The sequence below is a fragment of the Perca flavescens genome, chromosome 4, assembly GCF_004354835.1.
Source record: "Perca flavescens isolate YP-PL-M2 chromosome 4, PFLA_1.0, whole genome shotgun sequence".
NCBI lineage: Eukaryota > Metazoa > Chordata > Actinopteri > Perciformes > Percidae > Perca > Perca flavescens.
In genome coordinates this window covers 9,700,721-9,718,001 of record NC_041334.1, presented here as the reverse complement: position 1 = coordinate 9,718,001, position 17,281 = coordinate 9,700,721, and the positions used below count along the sequence as shown (strand labels likewise).

At 43.7% G+C, this 17,281-nt stretch overlaps 1 protein-coding gene across 1 annotated transcript; it reads right to left on the bottom strand.

The window, feature by feature from the left end:
• Positions 1-535: 535 nt before the first annotated feature.
• mcm2 (minichromosome maintenance complex component 2) lies at positions 536-16,115 on the bottom strand. The gene is made up of 20 exons (XM_028576761.1): positions 16,015-16,115; positions 13,757-13,950; positions 13,493-13,665; positions 12,017-12,147; positions 11,738-11,876; positions 11,449-11,546; positions 11,053-11,174; positions 9,516-9,723; positions 8,987-9,121; positions 8,126-8,317; positions 6,939-7,032; positions 6,767-6,845; positions 4,910-5,081; positions 4,672-4,798; positions 4,350-4,462; positions 3,779-3,943; positions 3,141-3,215; positions 2,771-2,953; positions 2,493-2,648; positions 536-1,945 (listed from the first exon to the last, which is right to left on the bottom strand). The coding sequence occupies exons 1-20, from the start codon at positions 16,018-16,020 to the stop codon at positions 1,835-1,837; spliced, it is 2,673 nt and encodes an 890-aa protein (XP_028432562.1). The 5' UTR covers positions 16,021-16,115; the 3' UTR covers positions 536-1,834.
• Positions 16,116-17,281: the final 1,166 nt, after the last annotated feature.

Genomic DNA, 17,281 nt, shown 5'->3' with positions numbered 1-17,281 from the left:
GTCACACCGGGATCTGATCCGCTGCAGCGCCGCCGCTGATTGGCGGCCGCTGGATGTCGCTGTCGCGGACTGACTCGGCTCGGGTTTACAGATGCGTTCAAGTGCTCCTCGTAAATTGTTGTTTCTTTGCGTTCCCAACTTTTATCACAAATACACAAACTGAAATGACTGAAAAATAGGATTTACAAGTACAAAATAAACATAAATACACAAGAGATTAAAATGAAATCTATTTATATAACAATATTTACACTGGAATTACTGCATCTGCACTGGTCTGCTTATTTGAAAGTAGTAATACCACAGTGTAGAATACTCTGTTACAAGTCAAAGTATTAACTTCAAAACATATTTAAAAGTTAAAGTACTCATTATGCAGAATAATAATATTTCTGGATTATAACTATTGGTGCATTAATGTGTTCATCACTTTACATATGTTATATAAGGCGGGGCTCATTGTAACTACTTTATATACCGCTGGGTAGCTTGTGAATTTACCACCTGAGGATCAGTAAAGTCTAATATGCCAACCTATAACAATATATCATACTTTATTTGTGGATTGTATTTTGTATTCTGAATCTGTAAAGTAGCTTAAGTTATCCAAAAGAAGTAGTGTGGCGCAAAGTACAATATTTCCCTCTGAGATGTAGAGCAGTAGAAGTTTAGCCTGTAAAGCAGCAGAAAACAGAAATAACTAAGTAAAGTACAAGTACCCCAAAATTGTATTTAACACTTTAACATGTGGACAGGAGAAGACGGGATCAAAGGTCCCTCATGATGTTCAAAACTACCAGATAGTCAAAAAAAAAAACGTTTTCCACCACAGGCTGTCAGCAGAAACTAAATCCAACTGTTAGATCAGCGTTCATTAATGAGATGTGGACCAAACTCTCTGTGGACGCAAAGGGGACAAAAGACCGATTTAACAAAAACAAGTTTAATATGAAAACAGACCTACAGTTTACTTTAACCTCTTTGTGTTTTTTTTTTTTTTATTAATTATTTGTCCAAATGTGCACTTCTGTCACATATAGAGGCTGAAATCCCCGCTACGTTCACTTCACACGGGAACACCCACCGAGCAAAAAAAAAACTTGAAATGCTAAACTGTGTGAAATGTCCTCCATCTTGACAGAAGCTAGTAACAGAGAGGAATCACAGACAATAAATGCTGTTTCTTCAACAACACGGACATAGGCATGTACATTTATTTACAACCGGCCCCAGCAGAGGGCGGATACAGAGGGGGAACCCGCGAAGAGATGGAAAACAAAAGGAGGAGGAGCAACAGTGTGGCGTGACCTGAAGAGTTTGATTCTGTTATTTTCCCCTTTTTTCCCCCCAATTTTTATTCAACATTTCTGCAGTTAAAATGACTTCCGTCGAGGCCGTTTGACCAAATTATTTTGAAACCAAATTCCTCATTTCATGTTTGGTGATGCGTTACTTCCAGTCACCATGGATACCCAAACAATGGGGTGGAAACTGTGCGATCTGGGGCCATTTCACCATTTTGTGAGGTACGCACCCCCCTATCTTTCTCACCACTGCTTTAAGATTCAAACGAGGTCTACACAACATTACAGCTCCAACAAAAACAAAAAAAACAGCTTTGTGTTCCTGCTGCATGTTTCCTCCAGCAGAACTCTTCCATGCAGAAATGTCCTTCCAGGCCATCAGTTCAGACCTAAAAAGGCAACTACGCCTCACCCTCGAGTCTAAACATTGTTTTTCCTTTTTCTTCAATGACCCATTTTGGGCTAAGAAATTGAGTTCCTGAAGCACTCTAATAGTAGGGAGGAGGAAGAGGAGTGGGTGGTGAGGGCTTTTAGAACTGCTGCAGGATCAGTTTCTTCTTCCCGTCGTGGCTGAACTTGTTGGAGCGGAAGATGTCGCTGTCGTAGAAGGATGTCAGGTTATGGATGTTGATCTGTCTCGCCTGGAGGAAGAGGAGGAGGAGGAGGAGGAGGAAGAGGAGGATGAGGGAGGAGACGGACAAAAGACGGTAATTAGAGCTTGGACGCATTTCTCCATTTGGGATACGTTTTGGCTATATTCTAAATATAACATACACTTAAACTGATATCGATTTTAAAATCTAAAATCCAGTCTAATCAGGTCGACGGGAAGTCACGAGCGATTGGTGTTAAAATCAAAGTTGAGTTAAAAATCTTTTTTTCAAATTCTTGTTTGTTGTGTCAGTCTCGTGACTCGAGTCCACACCAGTGAAGACTTTAGTCTTCTGCACTCCGAGCCTCTTTTATCTCCACTGAATTTGTTTTTGTATTTCTAACTTCATATCAAAAAGAATATTGTAAATAAAATAAATAAAAAAGCAGTGCTCTACATAGCTATATACAAAGGCCAGCCAATGGCTGCCCGAGAGGTTTGAAGTTTGGGCTGAAAGTTAACACCAGAAGAAAAGACATTTGACCTAAACGTACTATTCAACATGTTCATTATGTCCCATCTTCATTCCTGGTTACCTTATCCTGCAGGTCTTTCTCTGGGACCTCGATGGAGTCGTTCTGGACTCCGTATCTGTTCCGCTGGTAGGAGACCTGCTCGGCCACCAGCTGTTTGAGGATGAAGAGCAGCAGCTCGTTGTTGTCCCTGCGGAAGGCCAGGTAACGGGAAAACGTCTGGACAGGAACACAAGACGACAGCAAAGTTAGACCAAAAAAAAAAAAAAAAAAAAAAAGATTGGGTTTGAAAACAGAAAACCTGCCGGCCGCCACCCACACGCACCCGCACCCTCACACACCTTCCTCATGCTCCTCATGACGCTGAACTTCTGCGTGTCGATGAAGCTCTCCAGCATCACCCTGATGGCCATGTTGACGTCGTCCTCCAGCACGTAGTCCCTTAGGTGCATCTTGGCGTGGGCCTCGGCCATGCGGATCATGGACTCGATGTGACGCACCGTGATGGGGATGCTGCCCGTCGCCTGTCAGCGAGACCAGACCAGCACGGACACGTCGTCAGCAAGCTACTTTTTACATGCTTACAATTACAACCAAATTATGACCATAAGCGCTATTCTGTACACTCCTGGTATTTCACCTACATTTCTTTCGGGGGAAAAGGATCTGTGAATGATATTTTCTAAACCCGTTTAAGTTCAGAGGACTCACCATCGACTCTTTGCGGAGGTCGCTGTAGATCTGAGCAACTTTGTCCTGGTCCATCTGGTTCAGTTTGGGATGAATCTGCAGACACAAGACATTAATGACCTCATCTTTTAATATTTTGTGGAACCAAAGACACGAAAAAGTGACTTGTTGCCTCGAAACTTTAAGCGGCTGACAAAAGCTTTAAAAAAAAGACACGAGGGAATAAGAAATGACCACTTTTGGGGGGGCAGGCAGCGTCATGAAAACACAAAACTATGTGCTGCATAGATACATAGAGTACTTTATGAATCCCGGCAGGACATTTCACCGTTAGAGCAGCTTGTACCACAAAGACAAAAGATAAATAGTTGAAAACTATCCAATTCTTATCAACAATAATTTAAAATAAGTTGTGCAGTGGTAGCCAGGCAAAGTACAATGGTTTATTTAGTTAATCATTGCATCCCCATTAAAAACTGTCTGGACTTCAGTCACCTATTGTCATTTAGTAATGAGTAATAAGTACCAAAAGTGTTAAATTGTGGTCAGTTAAAAAACATTGCCTGCCCCCCTCCACACACACATAAAAATACAAGAAGCCATAATCTCTTCAACATGACTGAGTGATGGGTCATTGAAGATGGAGGCTGTGCTCATACCCGCTCCTTGGAGTAGATGATGTACTTCCTTAGGAGGTCCTGGGGAATCGGCGGCACATCCGTCGTGTTGGGCAGAACAACTTCTTCTAAGGCCACGCCCCCTTCCTTGTTGCTAGGGTGATGCTTGATGTGGGAGCCAACCACAAAGCGCGCCAACATCTCGTCCTGGTTTGGAAAGCGAGCCAATCGCAGGCCAGAGGAGAGAGCAGTGAGTGGTCTGCTACCGGACTGAATTCTAAACTCTTTTAACTTCCGAGATTATTTCATGGTGGCAGACAAGACTCCTACTGACTGACACACACACACACACACACACACACACACACACACACACACACACACACACACACACACACACACACACACACACACACACACACACACACACACACACACACACACACACACACACACACACACACACACACACACACACACACACACACACACACACGACAGGCATCTGCTGGGATGATTCATCACAGGTTAGAGTTAAAGAGGACTCCTGTCTTCTACCCCAGTCCAACAGAGGAGTTAAATAGAATCTATGCAAGTGTGTGCGTGTGTCTACCTGCACAGGGTCGATGGTGTCCCGGACGACACACAGCACATCAAATCGAGACACGATGGGCTCTGTCAGGTCCACGTTCTCGGAAAAGGTCAGGGAGGGGTCGTACCTGCCGCCTGGAGGAGGGGGGGAAGCACAGAGAGCGACCACGAGGCGTTCACTAAGACGCTCCGACTCCGGTTTCAGTGTGTACTGAAAATAGTGACAACTAATAGACTTTAAATCGAACTTAAATGGAACAACATGCAGAGGACACCGATACGATCCTAATGGTGAATGAATATCAGCAATTTTTTGGCTCCTGATTTCACACTCTTCTATGTACCGATGGGGTTAGAGGCGGCGATGACGGTGCATCTGGCCTGCAGCGAGGTGACGATGCCGGCCTTGGAGATGGAGATGCTCTGCTGCTCCATGGCCTCGTGGATACTCGTCCTGTCGGCATCGTTCATCTGGGGAGGACAGCGTGAGGTCAGACCGGTATTATTCCACCCCCGGGCTGAGAGAACAGCGCCCGACAGAATTGGCATTTAGAGCTAGGACAGGCTAACGTCTCGGCTCACCTTGTCGAACTCGTCGATCAGACAGACGCCGCGGTCGGCCAGCACCAGCGCTCCGGCCTCCAGCGTCCACTCGCGGGTGACCGGGTGTCTCTGGACGTACGCCGTCAGACCGACGGCGGAGGCCCCCTGGCCCGTGGTGAACACCGCGCGGCTCGACACCTTCTCCACGTACCTGCAGAGAGAAATCCACCAGGGCTTCGGATTCAGTGGCTTTCTAATCAAATACGTTGATTTTGTTTCTTTTATCTCGCATTATGTGTGGTTCCTTCCACACTCTGGCACATCTTAAAAATGGGAGATGGGTTTTTAGTAAGAGATAAAATCCCAATGTTTTTAGGCGTCTTGCTTTGATCCCTGGCCTATTGTGCGTTCTGCTTTCTCATTACTGCCGACGATGGTTCGTTTGTCAGCAAGATTAAAGAAAAACTACTCGCCAGATTTTTTTTTTTTTTTATGAAACTCAGTGGAAGGGTGAAGCATGGGCCGAGGGGGAAAAAAAAAAAGTCACAGGGCGCATACAAATTATTTTCACTTTCATTAACATTGCGAAATAGGGCATTTGTGCTGAATCCAGGTGCCGGAATAATCTGAAAAATGACTGTCCGATCACATTTCATGGCTCCCTTCTGCTCTACGTTGTTACACAAATACTGGAGACGGCTTTGAACGCATTGTTTAAAACACTGAGCAAGAGACAGACTAGGTAAGGTGTGATTTTTGTTTTCTTGTATTTTGGTTTGTTGCGTTTCCCTCGAGACCACAGAGGGTGGCGGGTGGGTGAGGGTTTTTAGTTCCTGTTCCATTGTATGTTTGTTCTGTAGGTTGTTTGTTCAAAAATGTAAAACATAAAAAAAGGATCATTAAAAAACTAGAAAACACCGAGCAATGAAACAACACATCTTTGTCGCGTTTATGTGGTTTCCAAGTTACGACTTAAAAAAGGAGAATTCCGATCGATTTCAACACGTAGCTCTGTCGTTTGTAAATTTGGGGGTGCCGTCAGTAGCGAGAAAAGCGAAAAAGAATCGGTGTTGCCTAAACCATGTTATCCTTCTGCTAGCGTTAGCACCCAGGAGGCTGAAACAGGGTTTTAAAAACGCGCTTTTAGCCTCTTAACACGTTTGAAATGTCATTACAAGCGATTCCTTCCGAGTGAACACAGTGAATGCGACTGCAGTAAATGTGACAGAAATGCATAAAAGTCGTGCTAATTCAGCTCTGTTCAAAGTTCAAAGTTCAGGAACCCACCAAAGTCAGAAGAACGACTTCCCAACTCGGGAAGGGTGACCATCGGAGGAGCACGTGAACGCAGCGTTGGGCCTTGGCGGAGGTCTGCGCTCTCCGAGTGCCATTTTAGTTTTTCCATTAAAGGAAGTTCTCTTTTCTTTTAAACTTCAACAACTTTGACAAGTATAACTTTCATTTATTTTTTAACTATATTCAATATCTGTACAGTAAAGTAACAGCTGGGTATTAGCTTAGCACAACGACTAAATAGTGAGAAACAGCTAGCTGGCTATGCAAAGAGAACAAAACCCACGAGCAGCACCGCTAAAGCTCACTAGTTAACATATTATATGTTATTTAATCTGTACAAAAACAAGCGTGTAAAAATGACATGTTGTGGGGTTACGTGCCAAGATGATTTATTGGCACGGAGGAGTAACTTCCTGGAATTCCGTTGTAGCTTCTTTAGTGACTACAGGAAGTCAACGCTTATGCTAATAATTTAAGCTAACAGATCTGTAGCTTCATTTTTAGCATAACAAATATTGAAAATAGTTAAAAAGTATAAAAAAAAAAAAAAAATTAACATCTAAATGTTATTATAGGTGTATTTTGGGCATTGATACGTACTTGAGGAACTGAGACTTGGCGGTTCCCGGGTCTCCACACAGCAGAACGTTGATGTCTCCACGCACTTTGTGTTTACCACCTGGAAGAGAGATGGGGGGTGTTTATTGGTGAACAGAAACAGAAGGAGGGCACACAGAGAGAAAAGGCATTACTGCTTCAGGCTGGTAGTGACCTGGGTTTTTAGGCTCTCCTCCAAACAGCGCCAGGGCCAGGGCTCGCTTGATGTCCTCGTGGCCGTAGATGGACGGCGCCATGCTGGCAAAGATCTACAGACACGACAGAGAAGGTTAGGAAACATCTGTACAGGAAATATCACAAACCAGCCGCCTTTATGCGTGGCTTGTAATACGGCTCAGGTGATAAGTTACCAGGTTTTCATTCATTAATCCAGACACCGCGTACCAAGAGTCTGGGTCTGTCCCAGGTTTCTTCCTGAGAGGGAGTTTATCCTCGCCACTGTCGCACTGAATGTTTGCTCTTGGGGAATTACTGGAATTACTTTGTAAATTATAGAGTGTGGTCGAGACCTACTCTATCTGTAAAGTGCCTTGAGATAACTCTTGTTATGAATCGATACTATAAATAAAATTGAGTTGAATTAAAACGGTTTGAACCAGCTTCTGTGTTGACACTGATAAAGAAGAGATTAAATGGGTCTCTTGTGGCCGGGTTGGCTCAGTGGGTAGAGCAGGCGCACACATACATAGAGGTTTATGCCTCTACGCAGAGGTCCAGGGTTTGAATCCGACCTGTGACTATTTCCTGCATGTCTCTCCCCCGCCCCCCACTTTTCCCTCCCCCCTTTCTCACCTAGCTGTCCTGTCCAATAAAAAAAAGGCAGAAAAGCCCCAAAAAAATGGTTCTCTGTCTGTTGCTAATAGTAGTGTAGAGTTTTGGTATTTTTCTTGCTTTCTGCCAAAAGAAAAGTTCTAATTTAGCTTTAAATTTAAAAAATAAATTTGAATAAACTTTACAAAAAGTCAAAGGAATGTCTCCGGGAGAGTCTTAAAACTTTAAATTTAAATCAGTTGTGCACAAAGAACAAAATTATACTAAAAATATGTTTTTACTCCATGCATAACGTGTGCGTAGGTTTTAATAGCAAAGTCAAATTTCCATCACCTTGTGACAGGCAAATATATTTTCGGAGTTGGTGTGACTGCACTGACTGAAGTGTACTAACATATTTGATGAAGCAGACCTCGGTATCTATGACAACAAATCATCTGCGGTCACAATCTTTCTTTACTTGAGGGACAAATAATTTCAGACTGACTGCAACGTCGGCCATTTTGAAACGTATTCTACTGAGCTGCAGCAAACGGTCAGACGTGTGAGAGTGTGCGCAGCCTCCCTCACCCTCTCCCCGATACGTTCGTCCTTGGACAGGGCGACGATGGCCTTGACGTCTTCGTCGGTCAGCTCGGCCACAGCGACGCCCTCGTCTCTGCGGGTGATGTGGTTGGCCAGGATCACCGTGGCAAACACGGGGAAGCCGTTAGCCATGTTCAGAGAGCCGTCGTAGTTGTTGTGGTAGATGCCCGTCAGTTCCTGAGAGGGAAAGTAAAAATCATCATGTCGGTTTTCTTTTTCATTCTGCTGAAGAAAGTAAATCACCTGGTAATCAGAAATAATTAGGAAAACTATTACAATCTCATTCTTTCAACTTTTTTGTTTGCGAGAATAGTTTGAGAAAATGGATTTGCGATCCAAGTAGGGTTGGCTACCGGACCGAATTGCAACACAGATTTCGGTGCCTTCTGAGCTGCTCTCTGATGCTCCGAAAACAGGAGGCAACAGAAGCATCGCTGCACGCGACGCTAGTTAACACTTCACTTGACAGCAGGTAACGTTAGCCTACCGTTAGCTAGCAGCTGGATTAAACACGGTTAAAATGCTGAGGGATAAACGATGTAAAAGTGTGTCTGTACTTCACTATAGAGGTTCACTTGAAACTAGTAAGCCTTGTGGTGCATTCAAAGTTATTGTAAAATACCCTATTCCCCTATTATTTTAAGTATCAGTTCAGGCACCGGCACCATTTTACTAATATCGTTTTAGCACCGGTTTCGGAAAAAACCCAAACGATACCCAACCCTACAGGTGATACGGGAGAATAGAGGATGGATACCCAACCCTACTCGTAACACATCTCAAACCTTTTATTCATGTTTTCAGGGATGAAAAGGTGTATTAATTTATGTTTTTAACTCCACTCACGATCTCGTCTCCAGGCTTGCAGTTGTCCACCAGGTCGGCCAGCAGGATGGCGTCTTTGGAGCGCGGGAGGCGGCCGGCGGCTACTTTACCGGGGCTTTCCTGGATGGTGATTCTCTGGTAGTTCTGGTACACAGTCTGCAGGACGGAGAGGATTGGTTCATTAACTCAGACAAAGGTCAGTCAGGTCATTGGATGAACCAGCATTTACCGTAAATAAACAAGTCGCTAAAAAAACGCAGCAGAAAAGTTAAAGAACTCATATTATGCTTATTTTCAGGTTCATAATTGTATTTAGGTCATATCAGAATAGGTTTATATGGTTTAGTTTTGGAAAAACATTTTTGTTGTACTGCACATTGCTGTAGCTCCTCTTTTCACCCTGTGTATTGAGCTCTCTGTTTTAGCTACAGAGTGAGACATCTCGATTCTGTACCATCTTTGTTGGGAGTTGCACAGGGTGAAGGTTTTTATCCTCAGGAAAGTTCACTTCATCAACACAATGTCCAATGGGGGGGGGGGTTGCACTCACCAACTCCATGTTGATCTCGAAGGGGCCCAGGGACTGACACTCGGGACAGGAGCCCGGCTTCACCTCCTGGTTCTGGGACTGGAAGAAGGGTCCCAGCACAAAGTTACACTTGTTACAGTTGTACTTGACCATGCCGAGCTGAGGCAGGACTCCGGTGCAGCTGCTCACCACGCCGCTGGTCCGGATCAGCTGGTTCAGGTGGAGCTGCCTGAAGGAGGGAAGAAGAAGAACAAGAGGCGATTAGATTTGTTGCCCGATTTCATTTGATCTCCCTTATGTTCCCTGCTTTTTGTAAAACTCTGGTTTGGTGGACCCTGAAGTCTGCACATCATGCATTATTTACCATTCCATCTGCTCATTTTGATTCTGACGTCTGCACTGCGCTCAGTAGATAATGATTCATGCAGTGTTTACGTATAAAAGCACATAGTAAGTCAGTTTTATTTATGTAAACCCAAACTACTCATTTGCCCCCAGAGGGCTTTACCATCTGCAGAACATACGGCACTCTGTCTTTAGATCCTCTGTTCAGACAAAAATATTTCAGGAAAAAAATAGAAACCGTATGTCGCTTTTTCATGTCATGTAGAAGTTATTGTGATTACGGATCGCAGACTCGTAAATAGCGTTGCCGTCAACATCCAAGTTAATATTAAGTCTGGGAAACTCGCATTTCTCTGAATACTCCGATAGACACGACTTGGCACTTAATAATACGCAAGTGATTGCAAACCAAACATGAAAGGTGTAGGAATATATTATTCAAAACCTAACATGACCCCCTCTAATCACACATCGTCTTGGCAACATGAACGCAGCGTTTAGCAACAGAGGAAGGACCCCTCCTCCAGAGGCCTGTACTACCAAGCAGGATTTGGCGTTAACGAGCTAACTTCAGGCTCAACCCAGGATTTTCTGTACTACGAAGGTGGATCAGTTGTTATCGGGTTCAATCGCCGTGGTAACTCATGCTGAACACCTAACCTGGTCGGGAGCAGGTTAAGTTGGGGATCAGAGATCAACCGGTGTAAACGCACCGCCTACTGACCAATCAAAAGGTCGATTGATAACGGCGCCACCGTTCTTCTAGAAGATCAGGCGGAGCTCGGTGCAGAGAGAGAGAGAGAGGGGTGCGCTCAGAAAAGTTAAAACATTGAGAGACCAACAACCCCGTTAACATGGATATTTTTATGAAATATAGACTATATATTTTAATGGGAGGGAATTAGCCTACATATCGGCTTCTTGAGCCGTGTGTCGCCAATGCGCACATCGGTTTGAATTATGTGCGCAAACAACGCCTCTTTTATGTGAACGCGCGCGCCGCTGGATTGGGAAACCCTGAGTTGACTGAACTAGTTGATAACCAGCGTCGTAGTACAGGTTACGCAGGACCGCGGTTGTTGTTAGGTTAGGTGAAGCCGGACTACTGAAAGAAATCCAGGACAAGTTGATCTTGCTTCGTAGTACAGGCCTCAGGAGAGGACGGATGCTGTTTAGGTAAAGTAGACAGAAATGGCAAAACGTTCAAGGTTACCTGAGTGAGCGGATCTCCTCGACCAACGGCAGGTTGCAGATGCGGACGTGGATCTCGTGGGCAATGCGGTCGTATTTGGGGTACATGGCCAGCACCACTTCTTTGGCTGCTTCATCAAAAATCTGACAACACACACACACACACACACACACACACACACACACACACAATGGATTTAGAGACTAAGAAAAATAAAAAGGATCCATCGTTGTTCTTCAGTTCTGTTTAGTCGGAGTTTGACAGCTTTCACACCAGTCTGAAGCCCAGCAGAAAAGCAAGCCTGAATGATTTGTAAGTCAGAGACAGGAGGCTCTCACAGGCCAGGCCTGGGGCAGTGGCTCTGAATAAAATACAATAACATTTTAATATGAATGAAAACAACACAACTGAACTCACTTTCAGCATCTCAGTTGGAGCCTCTGGTAGGAAGTAGGCCAAAACGTGCTCTCTGGCTGCAAGGTCTTCATAGTTCACAACCAGACTCTCCTTGTTCTCTGGAATGGCAGGAATGAGGATGTTAAGTTCATTCATTTTACACCAGAATACAAAAAAAAAATATATATATATATATTTTTTTTTTTTTAAATGGGGGGCATTTCAGCCTTTAATGGAAAGAAAAGGCTGCTCTACCAACTGAGCTAGCTGGGCCACACAAACGTATATTTTATAAAAACAGTTGGGCTACCTTTGCACATGTCGCTGATCTTCTCCTTGAAGACGTTGTGGCCGTTCTCGTCCACGTGGGTCCGCAGGAAGTTCTTGAAGCGGTTGTAGATCTCCAGCCTGGGAGCCGCCATGGACACCCACTCCCTCACAGTGTGGCCCTGCAGACGGGGGGAGAAAAAACCGTCAGACCCCGTACCACCGCTGGAAAGTACCAGTCCGACAAGGAAAAAAAAAAAAAAAAAAAAAACCCAGTACTGCATGTGAACTTTTGAACGATTGTAGCAGCAGTTTTACAAACCTTCATGTCCTCCAGGTTCTCGATGCTCTCGATCATTTCCTCTTCCTCTCCGTCTGCAACGCCCTCGGCCGCCCGCTCAGCCAATCGCCTTCTTCGAGCCGCCGGGCGCTCGTCGTCCTCGTCTTCGCTGTCTGGACACAGCAAAAATAAACAAGTTATTCACCCGATCCCTTCAGCCACCTCCTTTTCACCCTGGACACTTTATAGAAATAAATAAATAAAACAATTAAAAAAAAAAGACACCTCTGCCTAACATCTGTCAGCTTCTTTTAATGTAGGATTGTCGTTTAAGTATTGACAACACTCATTTATCCTTTTCCTCTCATTTCTTATATACCTTTTATCCGTCTATTATATTTGTATATTTCTGCTTGTATCATACATAGAGATCTGCTCTTTGTAAAAGGAAATTAAAAAAAGAAAGTTAATATCAATGTATTTTGTAACTCTTTGTTATACTTCTATATGGGGCATGATCATGCTCCAGGTTTTGGAACTACAGTTCTAGAGGTATGTATAACGTTTCCATGGGGACAGTGAGTTAGCTGTGGGCTACAACTTGAGCCCGGTTATTTTTAGCCTCCATTTGTCAAATTGTCTCCATTTGAAGTATGCTGAATTAGCAGCTCCTCTGGCGAGTTCTGCAGTTATTTTTTCAAAAGGATTTCTAAGTGAATTTACGGACGTTAACGCGCAATGGATGACAGAGGAATCCTATCCTCTGAAACCATAAAACGTGTTTCATGCTTCTCGCGGTCAGCACGGGTCGGGGCGGGCGATATTGCACAATTGCATTCTGGACGCTGAGGGTCTGAGCACCGAGCCGTGCACCTCCGAGATTTTGCGACAATGCAAGCAGGATTTAACCACACAGGGACACAGACCGGGTTGCAATGATTGGCTTGCTACAGGACCTGGGGCTGGTGGCCACGTGGTGCACATACGCTGATTCAAAGAGATAGTTTTTAAAAAAGGTGGACTAATCTACAGCCACAGAGCAAGACTAGAGATGAGAGGAAGTGAGGATGTTCTTGGAGCGGCTTTGATCAAAAAGAAGCATCAACAACTAGACTAGTCATGGGAAGGGTTGACACCGAGGCATTGGTCACCCCAAATACATGGGTCTGTGTTCAGATTTGATGGAGTTATGAAAGTTGATAACGGCCAAATCAGTTGGCAAAACTACAATAACGTAGCCTGACAAGCCAGCGCCACATCAAGATGTTGGGTCTGGGAACTCACCATCGACAGGGCTCAATCCGAGGGGCGGGATAAACGGTTGTCTTTCAAATTCCCTCTGCACGCAATAGGATAGCGCTACAACCAGGCGGGTTGGTTTTTTCCAGCTCACAAGTCAACGGAGAGTGCCTAGACCCCCCACCCCCGCAAAATAATGTTGCTGCGGCTAGGGTGCGTCTAGATTTCTAGGCTAACAATAACCAACTTCCTGTTGCATTTTGAATAGCGGCTCCTCACCGTAGAGCAGTCCTCTCCTCAGCCGCCCGCTGACGCCCTGCTCCCTGTCCCGCCTCCTCATGGCCTCCTCGGCGGCGGCTCGGGCTCCAGGCGACAGCTCCGACAGATCCTCGTCGTCCAGGTCCAAGCCCTCCGCCTCGTACTGGTCCAGCGCTGGGATGGCTCGGTAATCCCTGGACGGAGGAGAAAAACACTCGTCAGCAAGCGCCAAAACTTTCCGACACAAAGTTAACCTGCTGGTTGAGATTCAGACCAAAGCCTCACCTCTCCATCCCGTCCCCGATCAGCTCTTCTCCGTCCCCGTCCTCCTCCTCCTCTCCGGGCAGGGGTCCGTCCCCCAGCAGCCCCTCAGACTCGTCCTCGAAGGGGGGCAGGTCTCGCCCGGGGCTGGAGGTCATGTCTCCTCTCCTGGCGGCTCGGCTGGGGCTGGTGGCCACGTGGTACGACTCGGAGGAATCCTGGCCACGACACAGACACATTACTCCGACTACTCTTATTTCAACAGGCGGACAGGACATCTGATGACTTAAAGCACTAATGCACATACAGGCCTATATTTACATTTAGTTTATTATTCATTTCTAGCTATTGTATTTTGTTTACCTCCCCCTCTTTTAGTGTTCTTGTCTCATTTATTTGGTGATTTTATGCAACTGGACAGTTGCTACAACACAAGGATTGTTTAAATATCTACTCATCTGAATTTAAATATCCATTAGCAGTAAGTTTATCGTTCAACGGCTTCTGAAATCCAAATGATTTAAATCGTTTTAAATCAAAAGGGTTAAGTTTTGTACATTAATAACTGAAAGTCAAAATTTTTGTATTTTTAAATGCAGAAGATCCATTCTGAACATTGAACCATTGTTATCAGTGGTGGAAACTAACTTGTACGTGTACTCAAGCACTGTCCAAAAGAACAGTTTTGAAGTACTTACTTGTGTATTTCTATTTGATGCTAATTCATAGCGCAAGTTCTCTACATTGTCAAGGCAAATTGTTCTTTTTACTCCACTACCCATATTTGATAGTTATTTTGCAGATTAGGATTTTATTTACATAAATATAATACAAAATATAAAACAACCCAGTGTATAAAGTAAGTTTAATAGCTCCACCTCAGCCAGCTTCGACATTATAACCTTATTGCATTAGTGACCAAATAATATAATACTCTGAAACTCTGCATAAGGAGTACTTCTGTTTTTATTTGAGTGAGATTTTGAACACTGGACTTTTAGAGTATTTGTACAAGTGTGGTATATATTCGCACATTCGTTTTAGTATGTGCAATAAACTCATTTAATTTGAACTTTTAAACTTGTTCTGATTTGCCCATTTTACCTGTTGAAACTTGGGGGTTCACTTATTGTTGCCTATTGTTATTGTGTGTTACTCTTTTTAAATAGGATATATTACTTGTATTAATATGTGATGTGGAAGGAGGAGTCTGCTTTGGTGAGCCTGTTTGTCCCATGCTGCGAGCTGAATGTACCATAAAAAGGGACAATAAAAACTGAGCTGGACTATTACTTTACTAAAGGATGTAGGTCTTCTAAATAGGTTTCTCTCACGGATGTATGGGCTAATATTGGCTTCTCTCCTATCAGAGAGTGGGATGCATCCTATAATGTAATCTGATACAGACCATCACAAACTGTGGTCTGAATTCACATCACACTGTCTCAACAAAAGCTGTTACAGCGTCCAGCCCCTAGCTATGTCTTCTGACACGTTAACTGTTATCATGGTAACATAGATCACAAATGTCAAACCAGGAGTAAAATGTGTCACAATAAGATAAAGATGTAAGAAACTATGATATTACTGGCAGCCGTGCGGTGAAAACCGCAGTCACAAAAAGCAGCTAACACAATAAAATGAAGTGGTAACGTTATAAAAAATAATAATGTTAACGTACAGGATAGAGATTTAGATAGTCACCAACTAGCTAAATGCTGCTGTTGCTCTTAACATGTGTAACTTATTTTTTCTATGTTAAAACACAATTTAGCTGGAAACCTGGTCAGTGGTTTTGAGTTTTCTGTAAGTAATGTCTGTTGTTATTGCTCACTTGACTTTAATCCACAGACATCTACATTTACACACTCCATCTTCAACGTTAACTGATCAAGCAACAAGAAGCTCAACAGCCACATGGCATGTCTGCTTTTTGCAGCAGCAGGACCAACACACAACAGATTATTGAACATGTTAGCAACAGTGAAAACCCGACTGATCATTAAAAAAATAACATATTTCAAATTCAGCATGGATTAATCTTTAAACACGTTTTCATTTCAGTCTCTTGATAGCTAACGTTACAAGTAGCTAAAGCTGTAACGTTAAACATCCCTGTCATTGTTGTGATGAGGATAAAAGTACAAAAGTCAAACGTTTTTACAGCGGAAAACTCAAGCTACAAACTTAAATCTGTTTAATGTAACTTTTTACTCCTTTGGAAAACACATGGAACCCGACAACTGAACGTTTTAGTCTGTTTTTAAATCGTTTTAACTCACCGCCATTGTTTCGCGTCTGTCTGTGTCTGCCTCTTGTAAGGAAACTTCTTCTTCCTGCCGGGAGTCGCTTTTCGCGCGAAAAGCCCACGTGACACTCAAAGCCCGCGAAAAGTGATGAATATTCAGATCCACCGCATGACGTCCGTCTCCTTATTGGTCGGTCTGTTTTCAAAGAGGCGGGGCTTAAAATACAAAGCGTTTGGTTTCACATGCGGGTCGTTCTGCCGGTGAAATGGTGTCGCCTGATAGTGAAAGCGGTGCAGGCCGTGGAATAAAACAAACACACCCTTCTCTGAGCGCCTGAGGTGAATAGAGAATGGGCGGGGTTTATGACGTTATTTTTTCCCGGGAATATTTGGGTCGCGTTGTGTTTCACTGCCTCCTGAAACGGCTGGCCACGTCCCAATATATAATAATAATAATAATTTCTCCTGTTTTTCTTTCTTAAAAAATACATAAATAACCAACAAACATTTCAAAAATAGGGGTTGTATAACATGTGGTGTATTATGTATGACACATGTGCCTATCAGTCCAGTAGACGTTAAAGGTATTTTACAGCCTAGGTGAAAACTAAAGGAATCGTCAGGTAATCACAAAAGTCATTTGGTTTTGTCTTCTGGGGCCCACGACTCTCTGTACACAATTTCATTGCAATACATCCTACAGTTATAGAGATATTTCAGTCTGGACCAAAGTGGTGAACCACCATCCCTGTACCTATGGCACTTTAGGCTAAAAACTTCTAAAAAGCTCCACGCTATTTCCCTTTGGGTTTATTATCACAGGTGACACCTTTCACGTGTCTGTTAGGACATAAAACTTTCAACAACAAGCTAAACTGGGATGGCGAGTTGTTCTAATAACTCATGTTTAGTTGTCTATTGATATAATTCTAGGATGTCAATGGTCTGTCGGTCGGTCCACCACTTTGGTCCAGACTGAAATACTTGAACAAACTTTACACGTATTATATGGATTGGTACAACATTTTGTACAGACATTTGAGGACCCCATGCGATGAATCCTATTAACTTCAGTGATCCCCTGACGTTTAGCTCTAGATGTCATCTTCGTGTAAATACATTTAAAGCATCATTCAATAATTTGCTCAGAGATGAAGCCACACAGAATTTAGTTCATTGCAGAATGAGGTTGATGAGAGCGGCGGCACGGCTGTAGTCTGGCCATAATTACATTTTGATTTGTGTTATTTTTGTGGAAATCTTTATTTGGTATGAAATGTTGCTAGTCTTACATCTGACTT